This window comes from Oncorhynchus nerka, linkage group LG6 (genome assembly GCF_034236695.1).
Source record: "Oncorhynchus nerka isolate Pitt River linkage group LG6, Oner_Uvic_2.0, whole genome shotgun sequence".
In the NCBI taxonomy this organism is placed as follows: Eukaryota; Metazoa; Chordata; class Actinopteri; order Salmoniformes; family Salmonidae; genus Oncorhynchus; species Oncorhynchus nerka.
Window position 1 is genome coordinate 63661805 of NC_088401.1, and position 27225 is coordinate 63689029.

A 27225-nucleotide genomic window follows, 5' to 3' on the forward strand; every position below is an offset into this window, starting at 1 on the left:
GGAGACCAAGGTGCAGCGTGGTGAGCGTACATTTCCTTTTATTATTGTAAATGTCGCCAACAAAACAAGAAACAAAGAAACAACCGTGAAGCTTAACGGGGCTATAGTGCCACTAAAAAAGATAACTACCCACACCTAAAGGAAGGAAAAAGGGCTGCCTAAGTATGATTCCCAATCAGAGACAACGATAGACAGCTGTCCCTGATTGAGAACCATACCCGGCCAAAACAAAGATATAAAGAAACATAGAAAACAAAACATAGAATGCCCACCCCACATCACACCCTGACCTAACCAAATAGAGAAATAAAACGGCTCTCTAAGGTCAGGGCTTGACACTCACAGCCCTTTGTCTTCTGTTTCCAGGCCCACCCCTCCGCCCCATGTCATCAATGGTCATACGGCGTACACAACTCCTGAGTGTTCGACCATGGGGCAGGGGTTTCCAGTACCTGATTGACTGGGATCCAGCCCTCGTTGCCGACTTCCACCGCCAACACCCCGGTCAACCAGGTATGCGCCCAGGTAGGACGCCAGGTGGGGGCGGGGTGGGGGTGGGGGATACTGTCACACCCTGATCGGTTTCACCTGTCTTTGTGATTGTCTCCACCCCCCTCCAGGTGTTGTCCATCTTCCCCATTATCCTCTGTGCATTTATACCCGTGTTCTCTGTTTGTCTGTTGCCAGTTCGTCTTGTTTTTCAAGTCAACCAGTGTTTTTGTGTCTCAGCTCCTGCTTTTCCCAGTCTCTCTTTTTCTCGCTCTCCTGGTTTTGACTGTTGCCTGTCTTGACTCTGAGCCCGCCTGTCCTGACTCTGAGCCAGCCTGCCTGACCACTCTGCCTACACCTGACCCTGAGCCTGCTTGCCGTCCGGTACCGTTGCCCCACCTCTGGTTTACTGACCCCTGCCTGCCTTGACCTGTCTATTGCCTGCCCCTATTAAATTATAAAACCATTGTTAAATCGACGTTGTCTGCATCTGGGTCTTACCTTCATACATGATATAACTACACATTACAACCTAACTACAGTACACTCTACAACCTAACTACAGTACACACTACAACCTAACTACATGGTACAACCTAACTACAGTACATGTTAAAACCTAACTACAGAACAGGGCAGCACGGCTTGCCCTTGGGTGTACATAGAGAGCTAACATTAATAATATGCATTTAGAGCTCTCATGGCTTAAAGTGGAGGAGAGATTGACTTCATCACTACTTGTTTTTGTAAGAAGTGTTAACATGCTGAATGCACCAAGCTGTCTGTTTAAACTACTAGCACATAGCTCGGACACCCATGCATACCCCACAAGACATACCAACAAAGGTCTCTTCACAATCCCCAAGTCAAGAACAGACTATGCAAGGCCACATGGAACTCTACTCCACATCAGGTAACTGATGCAAGCAATAGAATCAGATTTAAAAACAGATACAAATACACCTTATGGAACAGCAGGGACCATGAAAAAAAAAACACACACACACACACGGATTTTGTATTGTAAATGTCATAGTAGAGTAGTGGACACACTTAATGTGTTGTGAAAAGTGTCATGAAATATAATGGCATGTAATATTTTAAATTGTATAACTGCCTTAATGTTGCTGGACCCCAGGAAGAGTAGCTGGACCCTTACTAAATACAAATACCACACTACATGTTGCAACCTAACTACATTACATGTTACAACCTAACAATTAGATATTACAACCTAACTATAGTATGTGTTGCAACCTAACTATAGTATGTGTTGCAACCTAAGTACAGTATGTGTTGCAACCTAACAATTAGATATTACAACCTAACTATAGTATGTGTTGCAACCTAACAATTAGATATTACAACCTAACTATAGTATGTGTTGCAACCTAAGTACAGTATGTGTTGCAACCTAACAATTAGATGTTACAACCTAACTATAGTATGTGTTGCAACCTAACTATAGTATGTGTTGCAACCTAACTACAGTATGTGTTGCAACCTAACTACAGTATGTGTTGCAACCTAACTACATTACATGTTACAACCTAACAATTAGATGTTACAACCTAACTATAGTATGTATTGCAACCTAACTACAGTATGTGTTGCAACCTAACTACAGTATTTGCTACAACCTAACTACAGTATGTGTTACAACCTAACTACATGTTATAGCCCCAGTACATGTTATAATCTAACTAAATGTTACAACATAACTAAATTACATGTTACAACGTAACTACAGTGCATGTTACAATGTAACTACAGTGCATGTTACAATGTAACTACAGTACATGTTACAATGTAACTACATTTTAAAACCTAACTACAGTATATGTTACAACCTCAGTACATGTTACAACCATAACTACATGTTACAACCTAACTACAGTAATGCTACAACGTAACTACATGGTACTAACTACAGTACATGCTACAATGTAACTACATGTTACAAGTTTACTACATATTTCAACCTAACTACAATACATGCTACAATGTAACTACATGTTACAACCTAACAACATGTTACAACCTAACTACAGTATACATTACAATCTCAGTACATGTTACAACCTAACTACAGTACATGTTACAACCTAACTACAGTATATGTTACAACCTCAGTACGTTACAACCATAACTACATGTTACAACCTAACTACAGTAATGCTACAACGTGACTACATGGTACTAACTACAGTACATGCTACAATGTAACTACATGTTACAAGCTTACTACATATTTCAACCTAACTACAATACATGCTACCATGTTACAACCTAATTACAGTACATGTTACAACCTCACTACAGTATACATTACAACCTAACTTCATGTTACAACCTAACTACAGTATACATTACAACCTAACTTCATGTTACAACCTAACTACAGTATACATTACAACCTAACTTCATGTTACAACCTAACTACAGTATACATTACAACCTCAGTACATGTTACAACCTAACTACAGTACATGTTACAACCTAACTACAGTACATGTTACAACCTAACTACAGTATACATTACAACCCAACTTCATGTTACAACCTAACTACAGTATACATTACAACCTAACTTCAATGTACAACCTAACTACAGTATACATTACAACCTAACTTCATGTTACAACCTAACTACGGTATGCATTACAACCTAACTTCATGTTACAACCTAACAGTATACATTACAACCTCAGTACATGTTACAAGCTAACTACAGTATACATTACAACCTAACTTCATGTTACAACCTAACTACAGTATACATTACAACCTCAGTACATGTTACAACCTAACTACAGTATAAGTTACAACCTCAGTACATGTTACAACCTAACTATAGTATGTTACAACCTCAGTACATGTTACAACCTAACTATAGTATGTTACAACCTCAGTACATGTTACAACCTAACTACATGTTATAATATAAGTACAGTACACTTTACAACATACCTAAATGTTACAACCTAACTTCAGTAGATGTTACAACCTAACTACAGTACATGTTACAACATAACTACACTACATGTTACAACCTAACAACAGTACATGCTACAACTACTGTGGTGTCAATAGGGAAGTCCACTAGATATGAACTCCCTGCTTGTTTTGGCTGTTTCTCCCATCTAGTGGTAGAATATCAACATCACTAAAGACTCCACGGCCATTCGATTGGATGACCTGTAAACTACAGACTAAACTTGGCCTATTAGATATTACATGAGTTACTATGTCATGTAGATCTACTCATCTTAGAGGTGACTGATACCTTTATCAGCTCACTCCTATTGCAATTCACAACTTCATATGTTATTAATGAGTGAAACATAATAGTAGACATGAACCTTTTAATAATTGAATAGCAACTTTATACTTTGAACTCACAGACACATAAAGGCATTAATCAAGATAGAATAAGATAGCGTGTTGATTTAGGTAACAAAGAAAATAACAAAAACAAATGGATAGCAATATTACTCACATTATTCCTTGAAATTAGACATGTTTACCAAAACAAAACATAGTTTGCTTCACATGACCATAAGAGTCAAATAAAGGAATATTTGAACAATATGGGAGAAAAGAGGGCACACAGTGTTGAGTTCAGTATGTGTTGAATGTGGACAATCAAGATACATAGCCAGTACAATGAAGTGGTAACTTAAGCCAATCGTCGAACAGAAGATCAAATCTAACGTTAATGAATTATAATTGACGGACAGAGTATCAGGTGTAGCTCATTGTGGCGCCATCACGCATCATCATACAGGACCACATCACCAAAAAGTCCTCAGTCATTTCCTCCACAAAGATAGAGCAGGGCCTTTCCGTAGTCCCCAGTGGTGTCCTCCTGGGAATAAGTCAACAAATAAACACAAACTGGCATTAAAGGTGTTGTCTGCACTACCAAGCAGATAATCAGCCTATGGATTACATAGGTCTTGTATACTCAGGTTGTACAGCTGATGTACAACACATCTGACAGATATTTGTGTGATACAACAGAGAGTTAGTCTGCAAAAAAAAAAGTTTACAAAACCATTGCGCAGTGTCTTCACAATGGCGGTGTAAACAAATATCTACATCAGTTGTACAAATGGACCGTCATACCGCACAATGTCAACCTGACGCAAGTCAGAGAGGAAGGCTGCTCATTACTACCAAGTCAGAGAGGAAGGCTGCTCATTACTACCAAGTCAGAGAGGAAGGCTGCTCATTACTACCAAGTCAGAGAGAAAGGCTGCTCATTACTACCAAGTCAGAGAGAAAGGCTGCTCATTACTTCCAAGTCAGAGAGGAAGGCTGCTCATTACTACCAAGTCAGAGAGGAAGGCTGCTCATTACTACCAAGTCAGACAGCATGTTATGCTGAGTCATGAATAATACAGTGTTAGTAATGGATGATGTATGCTGTAGATGGCGGGGTTGGAAATAAGGATGCATGACAGGAGGTTGCATGTTTGTACTGGTCCTATCCATTTGGCACTACACCAGTCTCTAGTACGCCCTCATCATTCTACCTATAGTGCGGTATCGTCATCTCCTATGTTAACAGGGCTGAAACCAGGTATTTTATTCTTCCTATCCAGATACTGATGAGCTAAAAACCTAGTAGGAGACTCAGGAGAGTAACAGCTTGTCACAATGGTCCACTTGCTAGAATATTTAGGGAGCAGCTGGAATAATTGAGGAATATTGGAATATTGAAGCAGCTGGAATAATAGACTTGTCACTCAGGTGATTTCCCAGTGTATTGGCTGCGACACAAATCTATCTAACGACTCTCTATCAGTGGAGGCTGCTGAGGGGAGGACGGCTCACATGGACACCATGTCTTTAATGTGGTTGATCCCACTCCATTGACTCCACTTCAGCAATTATTATGAGCGTAGTCCCCTCAGAAGCCTCCACTACTCTCTAGTGTCATTTGATAGGTGGTAGCTGAGTATAGAAGTAGATTATTAGGGTTAGTTGTTAGGTGGTGAAGATGAGACTAGTGCACTGTACCTGGTTAGAGGAGAGACTAGTCCACTGTACCAGAAAACTAATCTATATGCAACCAGTTAGGGGAGAGACTAGACCATTGTGCCTGAATAGTTCAAAGGGAGACTAGCCTATTGTACCAGACTGGATAGAGGAGAGACTAGCCCACTGTACCTGGATGGTGGTGTAAAGAGAGGCCCCATACATCTTCTTAAAGCAGGCTCTGATGTCCAGCATGTCTGTCTCACCCCTGGACACCATGATTCTCATCAGAGTCTGGTCATCAGTGCCAGCACGCTAACAAAGAAACAATAGACATCACAATTACAAATACCTAAACCAAACCTCTTAAAGCCTTTTTGGAGACATGCGTTGGTAATTGAAACTTTCTGGTAAATCCTCTATGGGATGATAGATGACAACACAAAGACCATACCCTCATAGACCTGTAGAGGGACTCTGCAAAGTAGGCTGGGACACTCTTAGCACACTTCACTATGGAAAGGAAAGATGACATTCCCAAATGATTAATTCATGTTTCAATATAAAGCATTTATGGAATATGTACAAGATGTATTGACTGACAGGTGGTTTAGGTTTGACTTGTCAAAATGCAATACAGAAATGTCATTCTTTAATTGTGTTACATTTTAGTTTTGTATATTTTTTTCTATTTAAAAAAAAAACTTTACTGTTGTTACTTGTACTGTTGTTACTCATTGTAGAGTCTTACCAACTGCCAGCATTAAGTTCTCCAGGTTTCCAGTAGTCGCGCCCTCAATGCTGTCCTCAATATCATTGCCAGACACCTTCTTGTAGGCGTCAAACACTTGCAATGAAAAACAAGATACATATGAGAATTTGATGTCATTTGATGTTATAATAAAAGTGCAGAATGCAATTCTGTTTTAACGATTGAACGAAATGGCACACACACACCTAGTCGAAGGTGTTCATGGCTCCTATTGCCCAGGATGTTGATGAATTTCTCTTCGTCTGTGCCAACCTTCCCTTTGCCAGCAGCAATCAGTTCCTGAAACACACACAAGTACCCCACTGATAACAGTTTATTATAGCACACTGAGCAATGTTATTACAATTGTGGTATGCAGGTGTTTGCCTCAAATCCTGTCTTTGGTGTTCAGAATGTCTTATACTACCAACTGTTTAACACAACCTTCACTAGTTGCAGTATAACATAGCTTGATCAATGATCTACGAAGAAATGCAAATATTTTAGTTTAGTCACTGGTTTCACTGAATATAAGGCCATGCTCAATGAAGGGACCCTTCAGTGGACCTGTATTATATATGCATGTGTATTCACTGTAGCCTACAAACCAAGTATGAAAAAAACAACCTGAGCAGGAAGAAAATGTACTAAATCCATTTTTAATAACATTTTGAGCACACTGAAGAGGCCTAAAATGGTTTGGAACCATATCCTGAGCATGTTAACATTTGAGCACTGAAGACAAAATGTAATTATGTCTTGCCCTATAGCGTAGCACTTAGCGATCATCCACCCACTCATTGGGTTCTGTTACCATTGTGTCTTTCTCAATCCTGTTGTCATCCACCCCTTCATCATTACTCCTCTACACAAAAGAACAGAGGAGCAAAGGGGAAGAAAAAAGAACAGAGGGGAAAAGGTTAGTGCATCATGGGAGAAGAGTGATGTCTACCCTTCATGACCTAATCTTTGCTGAGTCCCTCTCAACCTGGCAACCTGGTAGGTTAGGTTACCAAGACCCAGAGGACAATGATATTCATACTGTACGTACCCTTCCCTCCTCATTCCTTCTCACTCCATCCTTACCTTTCGTGAACCACCCATGACTTTATAAGGACATCAGCAAAGCACTCCCATTATCAGAAAGGGAATACTGTATCTCTCTTATCCCTCCTTCTCTCTTCGTTTACCTGCAGAAGCATTATTAGAAGCTTTTGGAAGTTGCCCGAGGTGTCACCGGTGATATCTTTCTCCAGCTTCCCACCGCACTCTGAGAAAGACGAGAAGAGGGAGAAGGGAAAGGCAGAAAATTGTTTACACTTATATCTGACAATGGTTGCTAATGGCAGCAATCGACCCAGGTTGGACGTGCTCTGTTTAGCTGAAGGTCTCCGCCAGGGAGATTTGATTAGCAGGGTAACGGATGGATCCACCTTCTCCGGTGTCCATCTCAGATGGCCAGGGTGGCTCTAATCCTTAGCCTATTGTGCCATTAGCCTGGTTCAAATCTGTTTGTGCTGTGACAATGGCGTGACGATGACCATAGGAGGCAGCACAAACAGATCTGGGACCAAGCTGTTGTGCTAGACCGTTGCTGTGTCTATTGGCTGAAGATGCAGGACTAGGAACGTACTCTTGAAAATAGACTGGGTACTTGATGCAGTTGATATAGTGTTTATTTTAAGTTCTAGGGGTTGATCTGCAATGAGGTGAACACATTTTGACGGGATGCCCTGCGGGAAGAATGCTTGACTGTACAGCTCTAAATTAAGAGGCATAGTTCAGAGTGAACAAATGTATGAAACTAGTCAGGGGTGAGCACAGAACTACCATTGGGTTACATTGGTGGTCAACAATGTATGGTAATCCTGTCTATCCTAGACCAAGGCCATATAACTTTCCTTCATCCTTCAATACTATTGGTTTGAAGCAAGGTATCAGACTGCTCTCATAGCCCAGCGAGAGAAACATCTAGAATACGAATGAGTGCAACAAACAGACATTCAGATTCAAAACAAGGTTCCACAATATGTGGAACCAGTGGCCATATTGCATTCAAATCAAAATCACATTTTATTGGTCACATACACATGGTTAGCAGATGCCATTGCGAGTGTAGCGAAATGCTTATGCTTCTAGATCCGACAGTGTCTAACAGGTAATATCTAACAATTCCACAACAAAACCTATTATCTAACAATTCCACAACAAAACCTAATACACACAATCTCGTAAAGGAATGGGATGAGAATATATAAGTATAAAATATATGGATGAGCAGTGACAGAGTGGCTAAGATGCAATAGATAGTAAAGAATATATAGTGAAGGATACAGTATACAGTATATACATATGAGATGAGTAATGTGAGATATGTACACATTCTTAAAGTGGCATTATTAAAGTGACTAGTGTTCCATTTATTAAAGTGGCCAATGATATCAAGTCTGTAGGTAGGCAGTTGCCTCTCTGTGTTAGTGGTGGCTGTTTAACAATCTCATGGCCTTAAGATAGACGCTGTTTTACAATCTCTCTGTCCCAGCTTTGATGCACCTGTACTGACCTCCCCTTCAGAATGGAAGCGGGGTGAACAGGCAATGGCTCAGGTGTTTATTGTCCTTGATCTTTTTTGCCTTCCTGTGACACCGGGTGTTGTAGGTGTCCTGGAGGGCAGGTAGTTTGCTGCTGGTGATGTGTTGTGCAGACCACACCACCCTCTGGACAGTCTTGCGGTTGTGGGTGGTGTAGTTGCCGTAACAAGCGGGGAAACAGCCCAACAGGATTCTCTCAATTGTGCACCTGTAAAAGTTAGTGAAAGTTTTCAGTGACAAGCCACATTTTTTCAGCATCCTGAGGTTGAAGAGGCGCTGTTGCGCCTTCTTCACCACACTGTCTGTCTGCGTGGACCATTTCTGTCTGTGATATGTACACCGAGGAACTTTCCACCTTCTCCACTGCTGTCCTGTCGATGTGGATAGTGGGGTGCTCCCATTGCTGTTTCCAGAAGTCCACAATCATCTCTTTTGTTTTGCTGACATTGAATGAGAGGTTATTTTCCTGACACCACACTCAGAGGGCCCTCACTTCCTCCCTGTAGGCTGTCTCATCGTTGTTGGTAATCAAGCCTACCACTGTAGTGTAGTCTGCAAGCGTAATGATTGAATTGGATGCGTGCATGGCCACGCAGTTGTGGGTGAACAGGGAGTACAGGAGGGGGCTGAGAACGCACCCTTGTGGGGTGTTGAATCCTACCTTCACCACTTGGGGGCGGCCAGTCAGGAAGTCCAGGACCCAGTTGCACAGGGCGGGGTCGGGTCCCAAGCTTAATGATGAGTTTGGAGGGTACTATGGTGTTGAATGTTGAGCTGATGGGATAGGGCGGTGTGCAGTGTGATGGCGATTGCATCAGCGGTAAGCAAATTGAAGTGGGTTTAGGGTGACAGGTAGGGTGAATGTGATATGATCATTGACTCGTCTCTCAAAGCACTTCATGATGACAGTGAGTGTTACAGGACGATAGTCATTTAGTTCAGTTACCTTAGCTTTCTTGGGAACAGGAACAATGGTTGAAGCGTCTTGAAGCATGCGGGGACAGCAGTCTGGGATAGGGATTGATTAAATATGTCCATAATCACACCAGCCAGCTGGTCTGCGCATGTTCTGGGGACGCGGCTAGGAATGCCGCATGGGCAGGCAGCCTTGCGAGCGTTAACACGTTTAAATGTTTTACTCACGTCGGCCATGGAGAAGGAGAGCCCGCAGTCTTTGGTAGCGGGCCGCGTCAGTGGCACTGTATTGTCCTCAAAGAGTGCAAAGAACTTGTTTAATTTGTCTGGAAGCAAGACGTCGATGTCCGCGACGGGGCTGGTTTTCTTTTTGTAATCCGGGATTGTTTGTAGACCCTGCCACATACGTCTCATGTTTGAGCCTTTGTATTGCGACTCCACTTTGACTCTATACTGACACTTTGCTTGTTTGCCTTACGGAGAGAATAACTACACTGTTTATATTCAGCCATGTTTCCAGTCGCCTTGCCATGATTAAATGCGGTGGTACGTGCATTCAGTTTTGCGCGCATGCTGGCATCAATCCACGGTTTCCTGGTTTGGAGAGGTTTTAATTGTCACAGTGGGTACAACATATCCTATACTCTTCTTTATAAACTCGCTCACCGAGTCAGCGTATACGTCAATGGTTATTGTCTGAGGCTACCCGGAACATATCCCAGTCCACGTAATCGAAGCAATTGTGAAGCGTGGAATCTGATTGGTCAGACCAGTGTTGGATAGACCTAAGCACGGGCACTTCCTGTTTTAGTTTCTGCCTATAGAAGGGGAGCAACAAGATGGAGTCACGGTCAGATTTTCCAAAAGGAGGGCGAGGGAGGGCCTTGTATCCATTGCGGACGTTAGAGTAGCAATGGTTGAGAGTATTACTCGCTCGTGTACTACAAACGGTATGCTGATAGAATTTAGGTAGCCTTGTTCTCAAATTAGCTTTGTTAAAATCCCCAGCTACAATAAATGCAGGTCGGCTATGTTCTCTATCTGGGCCAGAGACCAAGGCTATGGAGGAGTACATAGAGGAGTCTCTGGCTACTGGGGCCGTCCGTCCGTCTGCATCTCCTGCCGGCGCAGGGTCTTTCTTGGTGCATTGACTACCGGGGCATGAATGACATTACGGTTAGAAATTGGTACCCCCTACCACTCCTCTCCTCTTCTTTTCAACCTCTCCACGGGGCCACCATTTTTTCCAAGCTGGACCTTCGGAATGCCAACCACCTGGTTCGGATAGGCGAAGGGGATGAGCGGAAAACAGTCTTCAACACAGCCAGCGGACATTATGAGTACCAGGTCATGCTGTTTGGTCTCACCAACGCCCCCGCTGTCTTCCAGGCTTCGGTAAATGATGTGATCCGGGACATGCTCAACCGTTTTGTGTTCATCTACCTTGACGACATCCTGTTTTTTTCCCGGTCGGCCCAAGAACATGTTCTTCATGTCAGGCAGATCCTTCAGCACCTCCTGGAGAACCAATTGTTCCAGATAGCCGAGAAGTGTTCCACCGCTTCCACCGCTCTACAATCCCCTTTCTGGGATATGTCATCACTGAGGGTAATGTCCAGATGGATCCTGGAAAGGTGAAAGCAGTGATGGGGGGTGGGGGGATACTGTCACACCCGGATCAGTTTCACCTGTCCTTGTTATTGTCTCCATCCACTTCAGGTGTCGCTTGTTAATCCTGGTGTATTTATCCCTGTGTTTCCTGTCTCTCTGTGCCAGTTCGTCTTGTATGTTCCAAGTCAACCAGTGTGTTTTCCCCGTGCTCCTGCCTTTTCTATTCTCTTTTGCTAGTCCTCCCGGTTTTGACCCTTGCCTGTTTTCTGGACTCTGTACCCGCATGACCATTCTGCCTGCCCTGACCTTGACCCCGCCTGCCACTCTGTACCTCCTGGACTCTGAACTGGTTTTGACCTTTTGCCTGTCCACAACCATTCTCTTGCCTACCCCTTTTGGATGTAATAAATATCAAAGACTCAAACCATCTGCCTCCCATGTCAGCATCTGGGTCTCGCCTTGTGCTCTTATATGAGGAAACTAAGCTCTTTCTTGTAGAGGTTGAATGAATCCCACTGGGCACATACTTCAGTTGAACGTTTAGTTTTGATTTAAATTCAACGTGAAATCAACAAAAAATATCGCCCAGTTTAAAAATACGAAATTCCCTTGACTTTTAAAACCCACAACGTAGATTTTTCTGTTGAAATGATATGGAAACAATGTTGATTCAACCAGTTTTTGCCCAGTGGGATATGTTATGAATGTGTCATGACACATTTAAGCTCTTACCTTTCTTGTAGACTTTGACAATGTCTTTAATCTGAGCGCAGGTCCTAGATGCCAGGATCTCAATCAGCACGTCGTCATCCGTCCCCACCCCCTAGGGAACAACAATCAGAGACCCTCAGACAAGTTGTTAATGTTGTAAATGACTATTGTAGCTGGAAACGGCCAATTTTTTTTAAATGGAATATCTACACGCAGGGTACAGAGGTCCATTACCAGCAACCATCACTCCTGTGTTCTAAGGGCACGTTGTGTTAGCTAATCCAAGTTTCTCATTTTAAAAAGCTGAAAACCATTGTACTGATTAAAGAACCTGTAAAACTGGCATTCTTTAGACTAGTTGTGTATCTGGAGAACAAGAATAATCTGACGAGTTTCAGAAGAAAGTTATTTGTTTCTGACCATTTTGAGCCTGTAATCGAACCCACAAATGTTTATGCTTCAGATACTCAACTAGTCAAAAGAAGGCCAGCTTTATTTCTTCATTAATCAGCACAACAGTTTTCAGCTGTGCTAATACAATTGCAAAAAGGGTTTTCTAATGATCAATTAGCCTTTTAAAATCATAATCTTTGATTAGCTAACACAACATGCCATTGGAACACAGGGGTGATGGTTGCTGATAATGGGCCTCTATATGCTTATGTAAATATTCCATTAAAAAATCTGCCGTTTCCAGCTATAATAGTCATTTACAACCTTAAGAATGTCTACACTGTATTTCTGATCAATTTGATGTTATTTTAATGGACAAAAAATGTGATTTTCTTTTAAAAACAAGGACATTTCAAAGTGACCTCAAACTTCTGAGTGGTAGTGAATGTATAGGAGTGTGTGGGTTTTTAAAACTATCAGTCTTTTCTGGCCCAGCACCAGTGGAGAGATTTTGTGAATTCCATATCACCTACACACTCTCCATGCAGGATCCAAATCCACGTTTCTGGTGTAGCAAGGGCCGTGCTCCTATCAACTGAGCCATCAGAGCCACCACTAATGTGAGAAACACTGAGCTGATGCAGGACAGTGTAACCAGAATGAACAAAGAAGGATAGTGACCTTACAAAAACAGCCCTTATGTAGCTGTGAGAAAGCCACTAACATGCACATATATGCTTTTGCCCTACACTGAAACAAATAAAGGTTCTTAAATGGTTCTCCCTCAGCTCTTAAGGTTCCTTTGAGAACTCTTCCCGATAGAGAACCTTTGAGTTCTTGTGGGGTTCTTGATGTGGCATCTACGGTTCTTAAGAATTCTAAAAGGTTCTTGAAACGTATGGAAGCCTGCAGATGTGTCCTTTTCATAGCACACAGCAAATTGGCCAGTGTTAACTAGTGTTGATTGTTAAGTGTAACATTTCTAGTGTTGATTCAATAGTTAACCCTCCTGCTGTGTCCCGGTCGAATTGGAACGATTTACAAGTTTTCTCTCTGAAAAATGTAGTTAATTTAATCTGATTGTCATAAGGTTCCATGACTTTGTCCACAGAGGCCATCTGAACACACAAAATACATTTAGATGATTTTCATTACATTTTGGGTGCTTTATTTAACTTTTGTACACCTGTGGTGTTCCCGGTCAAAAATGTCCGTGGTGGGGTCCCACCAACAAACTTTATGTTCCGTGATCAGCCCGTTCTCAAGCGCTACAATGGGGACACTCCTCTAAATTAACTGGGCATCCAGGGGTTAATCGGACACTAGAGTTCCTGAGGCAGAAATTCTGGTGGCTCAACACGATTGAGGATGTGAGATCCTTTGTTGCGGCCTGTTCCACCTGTGCCCAATGCAAGTCCTCACGACAGCGACCTGCTGGGCTGCTGCAACCTCTGCCCATACACAGTCGGACCTGATCCCACCTGTCCGTCGACTTTATCACAGGGTTACCTCCATCCCAAGGGCTTACCACTATCCTGGTGGTCATGATCGGTTCTCCAAGGCAGCCCATTTCATTGTCTACCCAAGTTGCCAGAAGGAGACAGCTGATCTCATGATTACACGTCTTTCGACTACACAGACTTCCCCAGGACATTGTCTCGGATTGTGTGCCCAGTTCGTTGCACAGTATTGGAAAGCCTTTTGCTCCCTGTTGGGGGTGTCGGTGAATCTCTCCTCGAGGTTCCACCCACAGTCAAATGGGCAAATGGAGAGGGCCAACCAGGAGCTGTTTCGTCCACCAAGGCTAGCAACTGGAGCAAGTTTCTCGCCTGGGCAGAGTATGCTCACAACACAGTGCTAAACTCGTCCACTGGACTGCACCCTGCAGTACCTGGTGGACTGGGAGGGCTACAGCCCAAGGAACGGGCATGGGTGCCTGCCCGGGACATCCTGGATCCGGTACCTGTTCGGGACTTGAACCAACTACATGGTGGTCGCCCTGGCTCCGCGGCTGGGGCCGCTCCTAGAAGGGGGGGTACTGTCATGATTCCACCTATCACCAGAGGGCGGCAGAGACCGTCCTAGAGATATTAACGACACTCATGGTGTGTCCTATTTACTCATTATGATTTCCCTGTTAAAATAGATGTGTTTTCTGTTGTCCTTTGCTGAAGCTTGAATTATGTGCCATGTGCATTTGTCTCCAGAGTGAGTTTTCGAGACTTAGTGTTTGTTGTTTTCCCAGTATTACTGTGATCCGTCCGTTACTGTTTCTCAGTAAAGTGTTATGTTTATCCTTAACCGCTGATTCCTCATCTGGTCTCTTCTCTGCACCTGGGTCCAACCTCACCATGTCACATATTGCCCATAATAACAAGCCCCAGAGTGTACCTCTAGGGCTTGTTTTATGGGCAATTATATGTGTGCAACGTATGGATATAAATATTCATGTAATATACAGACCTGACATGTGTAAAGCCAATGTCACACAAACCAACTTGGACAATATTGATGGAACAAGTAAGTGTGTGTGTTTAATTGCCTCTCAAGTAGCTGCATTAGGGTGTGTGTGTTTAAATGCCTCTGAAGTAGCTGCATTAGGGTGTGTGTGTTTAAATGCCTCTGAAGTAGCTGCATTAGGGTGTGTGTGTTTAAATGCCTCTGAAGTAGCTGCATTAGGGTGTGTGTGTTTAAATGCCTCTGAAGTAGCTGCATTAGGGTGTGTGTGTTTAAATGCCTCTGAAGTAGCTGCATTAGGGTGTGTGTGTTTAAATGCCTCTGAAGTAGCTGCATTAGGGTGTGTGTGTTTAAATGCCTCTGAAGTAGCTGCATTAGGGTGTGTGTGTTTAAATGCCTCTGAAGTAGCTGCATTAGGGTGTGTGTGTTTAAATACCTCTCAAGTAGCTGCATTGGGGTGTGTGTGTTTAAATGCCTCTGAAGTAGCTGCATTAGGGTGTGTGTGTTTAAATGCCTCTGAAGTAGCTGCATTAGGGTGTGTGTGTTTAAATGCCTCTGAAGTAGCTGCATTAGGGTGTGTGTGTTTAATTGCCTCTCAAGTAGCTGCATTAGGGTGTGTGTGTTTAAATGCCTCTGAAGTAGCTGCATTAGGGTGTGTGTGTTTAAATGCCTCTGAAGTAGCTGCATTAGGGTGTGTGTTTAAATGCCTCTGAAGTAGCTGCATTAGGGTGTGTGTGTTTAAATGCCTCTGAAGTGTTTCATTAGAGCATTGTTGATATAGTCCCAAAATGTTTTGCATGTCAGCAAGTTGTCAAGATATACAGATATAACTTTTTTTTAATGTAAAATGCATCATATCAGCTTTATTTCTGGATTTGAATGTTATATATCTTGAAAACTTGACCACTGATATGCAAAACATTTTGGGACTATATCAACAATGGACTAATGAAAGAAATACCAAAATATTGTTTTGGGGTGGAGTTTTCCTTTAACCCCTGACCCTGCCAAAGCCTAGCAGTACCATAGTACTCAATCAGTCTTGGACAAACCTAACAGGGCTACATGGAAGATGAAAAACATGGCCACACATATTACACTTCATTAGTGTAGCCTATAATGGACTGGCTTTCTGCAGGGAAAGAGGAACATATTTCAGGACAGCTAGGTTTAAGACCATTAACTGATGGAGCATGTTAATGTTCACCTGAAATAATCTAGACACATGACCAATATCCTGCACATACTGTACCTGATGGTAAAAATACCATACAATTCCTAATTCTACATACCTTAAACTGTACTTTACCTTCATTCTATGTAGACTCACGTTTGGCTGCACAATACATGGCTTATTATTGGAGCCATAACCAAACATAGACTATACATTGCTGTACTTTACCTTGAGTGCTTTATGGAGTTGAGAGGCGTCATAGGAAATGGGAGGCGTCATCAACGCCACAACGAGCGTCTCGAACAAGCCTCCCAGCTCCGACTTTAAAGCACTCACAAGATCCTGTGGAAAAATAAAGACTTAGACAATGGAAGAAGTGCTTGCTTTAGACAAATAGAGCCAAAATCTCTTACTCAATTAATACATTTGAATTATTCACAAGATCCTGAGGATATAATAGTCTATAATTCTTTAACTTTGAAAAATTGAATAAGTGTTTGATTTGGACCTTTAAAAAAAACAAACCAAAAAATATTTAAGCTGAATTCCTTACCTCAATCAATTTATAAAAAATTATTATATATTAAAAACTTTGACAATGGAAGAAGTGTTTGTTTGAAGTAAAATGAAAACACAAAGAATAACAGAGCAGAAATCCTTACCTCAATCAATGCATTTGAATGATTAACGGGTGTTTTGATAGCGTGCACATAGAAGTGTAAAACCCTTGGTTTATGAGTGAGAGTTCAATTTATTAGTATTGACAATAAAAAACATGAGTTGAGTCGTTCCTAATACAAACAGTATACTGGAGAGAGAGCGAGAGTTATCAGACACCCTGATAACTACATTTATTGTTGGCTTTTCTCTTATGCTAAGCCACCAGACAATTCAACACATTACTCACAGAAGTGTACAGAACGGAATGGATTATTATCGGCCATTTATCAAAGATTTGGGTATTTTTGAAGTGCCGATCTGAACAGGAAGAGGCCAGAGAAAGAGAGTGCGAGAGAGAGGGGTGGATGAATAAAGAACCATTTGAAAGTGAGACTGACAAGGAGAAAGAGGGGGAGGAGGGATATGTGTGGATGGAGAGATTGTGGTTGGGTAGGTAGGTGGGTTGCAGGTAAAGCAACTTATGGCATGTGTGGGTGGATAATATTTCAGAACTCTCATGAGGGCCTATACTGTAGGTATTGGACAGATGCTGTTCATTACGGATAAGTCACAAACCTCTCCCAGTCCCAGGGCTGCTAGCTACGTGACATCTGCGCAATGGCAATACCGTCATGCCAATCTGCCCCTACGAATAAACCCCATATCTGAGAATAACAGTAAAGCATTTTGGCAGTATGTGGATGGATTCTTCTTATTCAAATTCATACTTGGATACCCTGCACAAGGCAATTGGGCGTGCATATGCTCTACTCTTATTCAGTAACAGTAGAAAAAATGGCATACTGTTTTCCCTTAGGTGACCCTTGTTTTGGCTGATGAGTGATGGGGTTGGTGACATGACCTGTAGGCTTCAATCAGACCTGTAAGCTTCCTGTCTCACCTTTCCGTGGGCCTTCTTGTACTCCACCTTAATTTCCTGCCGTTGATTGTTGCTGCGCGATGCCAAGAGCATGAGAATGGTGTCCTCATAAGTGCCTGTCAAACATGATGACAAACTTACAGTAATTCATCTTAAATCAGTGGTTTGAGTTTATTTTTTATTTTTACAGGGACAGTGCACATTAATCAACGTTTCAGTAAAAGTGCCGGTTTTAGCCAGCCGGCTAATTTTCAACCGCAGTCCCTGGGCAGGTTATTAAAAACAATTACAATATAGACAATAGCAACATAGAACAAGCAAGACATAGCAACATAGGACAAGAAGACATAGCATACAGACAGAGCAACATAGGACAAGCAAGACGTAGCATACAGACAGAACAAAAAGCAGCAAGACAAAATTCATAAAAGCAACAAAGTGTTTCCACACCTCACAAGCTACAGACAACAGACAACATGGAAAGCGGCAACACACAGCTAGGGACCATGTTCACAAATCTGATTGACCTTTAGCCATGTCTTCAAGCATTTTGTGAAAGTGTGATATGTGGTGCAGTTATGTGTGTCTGATGGCAGTGTATTCCAGACATGGGAAGCTCTCACAGAGAATGCAGATTTACTAAAGGTGCTTTTCCTTAGGGGAACTATACAGTCACCTCTCATGGCAGACCTTGTGGATCTGCTGCCATATGTCTGGGTTTTCTGTTTAACAAAAATATTGAGTGGAGGGGGAGCCAGGCCATTAAGGATCTTAAATACAAGACATGCGTCGGTGTATTGCACAAGATTTTCCCAACTCAAGAGCTCATGCTTTATAAGGATGTGACAATGATGATGGCTATTGGGCTTCCTATCAAGCACTTTGAGAGCCTGTTTGTAGACAGACTGAATAGGTTGAGAACATGTCTTGATCATGAATTGCAGAACTCGTTAAAACAAAGCCACCCCTACCAGTTTGGAATAACTAGTTAGTTACCACATTGTTTATTTATAATGGTGTAGTGAACCAAGTAAAGAAATTCAGTTTGTGTTTACAACAATAAAGGGATGATTCACCCCAAAATCTACATTTATCAGTGATTTCCATGCCCTATGTTGAGCTGAGTCTATATTCCATAAAGATTGTTTGGTCATTGTGGTTTGAAAGGCAACAACAAATATGGACAAACTATGTTGGCCTGGACCACGCTATATGTATTCAAGGAAATCTACAGGCCTCAATTAGATTAGCACCATGTAATTTCATCTGGAGGATGAACCGTCCCTTTAATAAGCACTAGATCAACATATAGACCTATTCTCACCAGGGAAATTATGAGACAAATGGACCAACACACAAACAATCAATACCAATACTTTTAAAAGGCATCAATACCTCTGGGATACAGCAAAATAATATCAGGGCTGAGACAATTCACGGCATTTCCTGGGCAACGTTGAAATAGATTTGTTATCCAGACTTAATTATGCCATAAAGCAAGTCACCGCTTATAATGTTATCTGGTTAAAAGATCAGAGTTCAGATTGATTTTGAGCTCCAACTATAAGTCAAGCTATAATTCACAGATATGCCTCCATTTTACGATCATCTTCCCGTTTACTTCCTCTGTACAACATTGTGTCTTTTGGGTTCAAGGCTATCGAATGAATCACAACACTGGGACAATTGGTTTAAACCAATGACATATGGAGGAAATTGTCGTTATGGTGGTCATTACAGATGTAAGATCTTAATTTGATTACTATTTTGTTGAGATTTGTCCTGCAAGGCAGAATATTAAAACATGTAGTGTATTTTTTTAAATTTTATGTTCTAAAGTCTAATTTCCAGACTTGATTTGCACTAAATAAAAATGTATTGACCCCTAAAAAAAGGGCCATTAATTATAATCCACATAATAATTCACATTTCCTGTTGCTGCAGGATTATTAACCTGCTGTAGCAAACTGGCTCAAATTAAGATCCTACAATATATCTATATGTACTGCTGTGATGAATTCCAGGTCATTTGAGAGGGAAACAAAGTTGAAAGGGAGAGTAAGAAGTTCCATAAAAACATACCATTACAGTGGCATTATGCCTGGGGAATTGTAGGGGAAAATAAAGTATTGTACAATATATTTAAGTACAGGTCATTATAGTAGGAGCCTGACACTTTGCACAGCTAATTACATTTTTCTAAGCAAAAAATGAGTAATTAAGGAATAAATACTCTGTAAATACAGCTTAATACAAAAATGTTTACAGTATAAATACATATTCCACTGCAGTTTCTCTGGTAGAGTTTGTATCTGTGTCTCAGTTGGAAGGAGCGTGGAGATAGAAACCCCATGTTTATGAGTTCAATTGCCTTTGGGGCCACATACTAATATGTTTACTCTCACTGTACTGTAAAAGGCTTTAAAAGGTGTCTGCTTTTTAGGCTTATGCTGTATTTTTATATTTATAACTTTAAGTGCATCTAACTTACCTATGCCTTTCATGGCCTTGTGTAAGAGCTCAGCATCCTGCTTGGCATTGCAGTTGACAAAGTCTTTCACACTGCCTCTGTAGGAAGCCTGTGGGAAATTAATAACAAATGATGGACAGTGGGAACAGAATAGATTGCCTGCATTTCCTAAAAATGTGTCATTATGGGACAGACATGGGAGAAAATGTTTTGCAAAATCAAATTATAATCTAGCTAGCAAGTTTGGTTGCAGAGGTGAAATCTTGGCATCAGAAGGGCGATTCTATTGGGATGTTGTGCAGCTCTGTCTCCATGCTATCCTCTTCTGTGAAACTGAAACTTTTTCAGAAGGTTCTTCTCAAGATGAGAAGTTCTTCATAGACACTCTCTAATCAGTCCCTTCCAGATGGTTAGGCTACTGTAATGTAGTCTGTGTTCATACATGTTAGCAATCAATGCTATCGCAGAAGTAAACACATACACACTCACTTTGATAGCACTAGCCTGTGTCATGGCGAGTCATAGTTCTCTAAATTCTCCTTGGTTTCATCTCTGAGGAAAATATAATTTGAGGAGAAAAGCAATATAACATCTCTTTCAACCTCTGACTCAGTCGGATGTCAGCACAGGTGTGAGATTTGAGAAAATGATCTTCCCCTCTCTTCAGCAAAGCTCTGTCCCCACAATTTGCTTTGTTGTGCATTCCTTTGTCTAAGTACCAAGAGTATACTGGTATGTGCTGATCGAAAAAAACACGCCATTTGAATCAACTGAACGTTCAATTCTGCTACATAGACCCTGGTTCGATTCCAGCTTGCATCACAACCTGTCGTGATTGGGAGTCCCATAGGGTGGTGTACAATTGGCCCAGCATCGTCCGAGTTAGGGTTTGGCCGGAGTAGGCCATCATTATAAATAATCATTTGTTCTTAACAGACTTGCCTAGTTAAAGAAAACATTTTGAGAATGCTGCTAGTTAGCAAATGTTAACAATTGTCCTTTGCTGTAGCATTACAGGTCAAATGAAAGGCTATTAGCACACAAGGTGTTCAATTCTTCTACTATGTTTAATCATTAAAGATGTTGATATAAGGGAGAAACTGGATTTACAAGTCCGTGGGTGAATAGATAGAGGGGGGTGAAGACTACTTTAGTGGCAGTTGGTGACTTCAAATTTGAGGAGGATGATGGATTCATATTATTTTGAAGAAATGAAAGCTAATGGGAAGACAATCTTCATTTGATTATTATCTAAGACAATGTCCCATAGATAAAGAGGTCAATGGAACTCGACCAAAACAATGGAAATGCTATGGAAACACGTGAGGGAAAGATTCCGTGGGGGAAAGATCCCGAATATCCTCATTGCCTCCCAGCAACATTAGCCTAGATTTAGGCTATAGTTTATTTGTGTATTTCACACTATGTTGAGGTAAAAAATTGGAGTGTAATGCTTGTATGGATGTCAATCAATACATGTTAATTTCCTCATCACCAATCAACTGCATTACAGTTAAAAACGACTTTTACTACCACCACCGATTTCTCTATGCTACCATCTTATATGAATGGGAGTTAGCATTTAGAAGTCACTTCTTCTAAACCTGAAAAGGGACTACTTTTAAATGTTATGAGCCATATGTATCCAAATCGGACTTTAGTAACCACACTGGGCCTGTTATAATACATCAATCATGACGGATTTGACGAATATCCACTTTGTTAGATCAGATTTGTTGAATGTGCACCAATCCTGCATCCTTCTTCTATTCCCCACGGTCTGCATTCTAGTGACCTCTTTACTGCATCTATGCATCTACACTCAAGTTCACATGGGTCATAATGACCTCAAAGGTTTGAGAAAGGATGAATTAAATTACATTTGTAGAATTGCCAGAAGAAGAGACACGTTGACTGACTACTGTCCTAAGTATTAAAAAAAAGATCTCCCTTAACTTCATTCAAGTAATAATACAAAGAATCAGTGATTCATGTATAACTCAATGCATCTGCTATTTGTATTTACAGCTGACCCCTCCTGTTCCTTGATTAAGAGGTGATGGCTACTCCACTCTACTACCAGTGTCAACTGTCTTCTGACTTGATAGGCAATCTGCACAAACAGTAATCAACCAATGCAAATAGGCCTATGGGACAATCCACTGCTTGATTGATTGCATTTGACTGTATTTACTCCACGGCTGAAACCCATTACGAGTCACACCAACCAAAAGAGACCATGTCTGTCTGTCTGATTTATTTCAAGTTTCCGACACAGTGTTTGGAGTCCTTTTACATTTATGTATAGGGATTGGACTGAGGGTGGACATTAATATTCTGAGCTAGAGCCCCATCAGTTAACATAGTCTACCTGACTACTTAGGGGTTTTCAAGTTAGGTCTCCCCCGATGAAACCCTGTTCTAGGTGGGTGGGGTTAGACCCACCCTATCCATGTTACCATGCTTATGGTATTACAACACTATGCAAATTAACCACTATTATATGTAAGTGGACCTCTGTCTTTTTAATCATCTAATCAAATAGTTAGAAATATTCATAACGAGCTGAATAAGACCTCTATAATCAAATCAAAGAAGTGAAATGGATGAACAAGTTAATACTTGATGCCACAGCAGGGAAGCTGTTTGCTGTCATATTGCACTTTTAATGAAGAACCCTGGCCAGTACATTATGTAGCTAGCTACTGAAGAGCTACTGAAGACCCCTTGCCAGTACATTATGTAGCTAGCTACTGAAGAGCTACTGAAGACCCCTTGCCAGTACATTATGTAGCTAGCTACTGAAGAGCTACTGAAGACCCCTTGCCAGTACATTATGTAGCTAGCTACTGAAGAGCTACTGAAGACCCCTTGCCAGTACTGTCACTAGCTACTGAAGAACCCTGGCCAGTACATGATGTAGCTAGCTACTGAAGAGCTACTGAAGACCCCTTGCCAGTACTGTCACTAGCTACTGAAGAACCCTGGCCAGTACATTACGTAGCTAGCTACTGAAGAACCCTGTCCAAAAGTGGCCTTCATGTAGCTACTGAAGAACCCTGGCCAGTACATTATGTAGCTAGCTACTGGAGAACCCTGGCCAGTACATTATGTAGCAAGCTACTGAAGAACCCTGGCCAGTACATCACGTAGCTAGCTACTGAAGAACCCTGTCCAAAAGTGGCCTTCATGTAGCTACTGAAGAACCCTGGCCAGTACATTATGTAGCTAGCTACTGGAGAACCCTGGCCAGTACATTATGTAGCAAGCTACTGAAGAACCCTGGCCAGTACATTACGTAGCTAGCTACTGAAGAATCCTGTCCAAAAGTGGCCTACATGTAGCTACTGAGGAACCCTGTCCAAAAGTGGCCATCAGTACATTATCTAGCTACTGGAGAACCCTGGCCAAAAGTAGCCATCGTTACCACAAGAGGTTGGTGTTCCTCAATTGTGGAGGACTGGCTCGTGGTAATGGTATCAAATACATTAAACACATGGTTTGATGCCATTCTATTTGCTCCGTTCCAGTTATTATTATGAGCCGTCCTCCCCTCAGCAGCCTCCACTGATCTATACATTGTGTAGCTACTGGAGAAACCTGGCCAATTATGTAGCTAATGAAGAACGCTGGCCAAAAGTGGCCATTGGTACATTAGGTAGCTACTGAAGAACCCTGGCCAACCCTGACTTGGACAATGATCCCAAGTCAACCTGAACTTGTGTGGTCCATTTTACTGATGTATTTGCAATACTTTGAACTAACACAACAGTAAGCAAACAAAAACACTTACCATGAGATATAACTCGTTGATGAGACTAAGTAGAATTGGTCAAATCTGAAAAAGCAATTGTGTAAGCATAACAGGTTGTTAAATCATCATGGACACAAATGTCCACCTACAGATGTTCTTCAAATTTTGTAGAAAAACATGGTAATTCATAAGTAAAATTAATTGAGCATAGGATATCAAATACATTTTTTTTTATATGAAATATACTAATGATTTTCTGTCTTGTTCACAATTCACAAAAACATTGCAATATGAATAGAAAAAAACTAAAAGGTATCTTACCAAAGATGTCTTGTTTTCTGACCTCTAAGAATGGCCAGTGCTGTAAAGATACCGTGGGCTATGAAGATGTTATGGGCATTGACACTTCTCTACCCCACCCCTCAACAACAGCAGTGTAGTGTGTGGGGATGGCCTAATTGTACTACACGGCTGTCCAAATAAAGTGTCCTATTTCAGCAGCAGTCAACCAAATGGGGGATCATGACCTAATGCATTCTGGTGTTTTTACAACGTAGCATACGGATGCTACATTACAACACTAACACACGGACAAGAGAGACAGAAAGAGAGACTGTTGTGACAATGAGGGATCCAATAGAGATCGTTTACCACCCGTTTGAATTTCAGCCGAGAATTTCCCTAAATAGGCTATAATTGGGGGTTTCAGACATCAGAGACTTTATTTCACCCACGTCCCAACAATCCCATTCCAACCTTAAGTTCCATTTACTGGAAGAACCTATCAGGTGGATTGAGACTGCATTTACAGTACCTCACAAGGACTAAACCACTTCTCAACCACCTCACCAGACCTGGGTCTGATACACATCAAATACTTTGTCATTTAGTTTTCCCGGTACAATAGAGTAGCAATACAACAATGCACATATAGAATAGTCCCAAAAGTGCAAACTCTAAGCTAAATCAAGAGCTGCACACCTCAAAATATTTTCTAGGATTTTAAAGTGACATGTCGGTATGTACTTGACTGAGCAAACATGGGTTATCTACAGTATGTAGATAACATGAGTTATCTACAGTATGTTTATATTTCAGAGTTGGAGGAATGTTAAATAAGTCAATGTTAATGGAAAATCATTTCCCTCAGCTTTTCCCTGTGTTTTCTCTGCTTGTGTTTGAGATACTGTAGAAATATCTGGGTACTTGCATTGGATGTGTAATTATTCACTGTGTTTATTGAGATAATGACAGTCAGGCCAAATTCATGGTTCAGGAAAACAGAAGTGTGTTAAAAAAGTAAGTATTCTGCCTCCCGAGTGGCGCAGCGGTCTAAGGCAGTGCATCGCAGTGTTGCGGCGTCACTACAGCCTCTCTCTCTCGAGCCCTTTGGGGAGTTGCAGACATGAGACAAGATCGTAATCACGAAATGGGGGGTAAAACATTTTAAAATAAAGTATTCATTAATAAAACTAACGTGTTCTGGTATGCCTTCATCAGCTAATTTTATTCCTTTACCAACAGACTTCTTTGTAACTGATGAAAGCAGGAGAATTGATATGTGGCAATGTAACAATCATTCAGAGAATTGATATCTGACAATCATTCAACAATCAGAATATCTTTAATATACTGTAGTATTTACAAACAACCAAAACTGAGTCAAATATAAAATCTCAGAAATAACATTGTTTACATGTACATTTATGCAAAATATGCCACGGTATATCAACAATATGGTCGCAACAAGGGTGTTGTAGACTCAACATGGATCTTCAACATTTTCATTAAAGAAAGACAAAATATTTAATGACAATTGTTTATAAAACAAACTGGTATCCAATAACAATTAGTCCATTAACTTTAGATGGATAAAAGATAATCAAAACAGCACATAAAAGATGAAATATGTTTTTACTCAAAGTAAACACTTGAATCAATTTAACACTGTTCCAGTGTCTATCCAGGTCTACACTTTTCAGTACTAAATGAATACTGTGCTTAGTGCGGACCAGGGGAGAACGACTGCACCCTCTCATTGAAGCCATGAAGTCCAAGGCTGACCTTAGTACTGCAGGCATTATGTTCAGAAAACAGGATCCCCATTATAGTGAATGGGAAAATGGCAATCTTCGTGTAAATAAACACATTTTTCGAAGACGATCATTGCTTCTATTACACCAGTTTTATGTCCTTGAACCAAATATTTTTAAATTGCACACAGAATAAGTTATAAGGATAATTTTGTTGCTAATGTACCCCGGTCAGCCTTCAATTTGAGATACTCAATGAGTGGGGGCAGTACTGAGCTACAGTAGCCTGCAACATCACTTCCTGGAGTAGCTCAAACTGCGTACGATATGTCTTCATCAGACACCATCTTAACCAACTTCCTTGGCTTCAAATGCACCATTGAGTCTTAACATAGGAATGAATGGTGTCAAGAGATCGATGGCTTTGTCCATTAATATACAGTCATTGGTGCTGATGCTGTTACACCTTCTCAGTGTTAGGAAATGAACACCAGTACTTTTACAGTAACTCGTTTTTGGGCGTTGTTTTAACACTGTATGGTGTAAAGTCTCATTTGAATATTCCTAGCGTGCCTTGCTTTTTCAAGTGAATTGTAGAGTTGCCTGTATTTGCTAGTGACAGAGAGATGGTTGTTGAATTATCAGTCCTGTGGCATTCACTAGGTGAATGTTGTCATTAAACTTTTTATGACAATAAATTACATACAGTACCAGTCAAAAGTTTGGACACCTACTCATTGAAAGGTTTTTCTTTATTTGACTATTTTCTACATTGTTGAATAATAGGGAAGACATCAAAACTATGAAATAACACATGGAATCATGTAGTAACCAAATAATTGTGGAGGCCAGGTCATCTGATGTAGCACTCAATCACTCTGCTTCTTGGTCAAATAACCCTTACACAGCCTGGATGTGTGTTGGGTCATTGTCCAGTTGAAAAACAAATGATCGTCCCACAAACCAGATTGGAATGGCGTATCGCTGCTGAATGCTGGGGTTGCCATGCTGGTTAATTGTGCCTTGAATTCGAAATAAATCACTGACAGTGTCACCAGCAAAGCACCCCCACACCTCCTCCTCCATGCTTCACGGTGGGAACCACACATGTGGAGATCATCCGTTCACCTACTCTGCGTCTCACAAAGACACAGCGGTTGGAACCAAAAATCTCACATTTGGATTCATCAGACCAAAGAACAGATTCCCACCGGTCTAATGTCCATTGCTCGTGTTTCTTGGCCGAGCAACTCTCTTCTTATTATTGGTGTTCTTTAGTAGCGGTTTCTTTGCAGCAATTCGACCATGAAGGAAGGATTCACTCTGGCTCATCTGAACAGTTGATGTTGAGAT

General features: G+C 41.2%; 1 protein-coding gene across 1 annotated transcript; it reads right to left on the bottom strand.

Annotated features, from left to right (window-relative positions):
- Positions 1 to 3837: 3837 nt before the first annotated feature.
- Positions 3838 to 24256, bottom strand: LOC115130830 (annexin A5-like). The gene is made up of 13 exons (XM_029662334.2): positions 24161 to 24256; positions 23879 to 23923; positions 20107 to 20194; positions 17637 to 17731; positions 16304 to 16417; positions 12073 to 12163; positions 7414 to 7493; positions 7038 to 7088; positions 6430 to 6523; positions 6224 to 6319; positions 5927 to 5985; positions 5665 to 5787; positions 3838 to 4357 (listed from the first exon to the last, which is right to left on the bottom strand). The coding sequence occupies exons 2-13, from the start codon at positions 23879 to 23881 to the stop codon at positions 4298 to 4300; spliced, it is 954 nt and encodes a 317-aa protein (XP_029518194.1). The 5' UTR covers positions 23882 to 23923; positions 24161 to 24256; the 3' UTR covers positions 3838 to 4297.
- Positions 24257 to 27225: the final 2969 nt, after the last annotated feature.

Coding starts and splice junctions, on each gene's coding strand:
- LOC115130830 (XM_029662334.2), bottom strand. Junction 17,732..20,106: donor CAAGGCCATGAAAGGCATAG/GTAAGTTAGATG, acceptor CATGTTTGACAG/GCACTTATGAGGACACCATT. Junction 6,320..6,429: donor CCATGAACACCTTCGACTAG/GTGTGTGTGTGC, acceptor TTTCATTGCAAG/TGTTTGACGCCTACAAGAAG.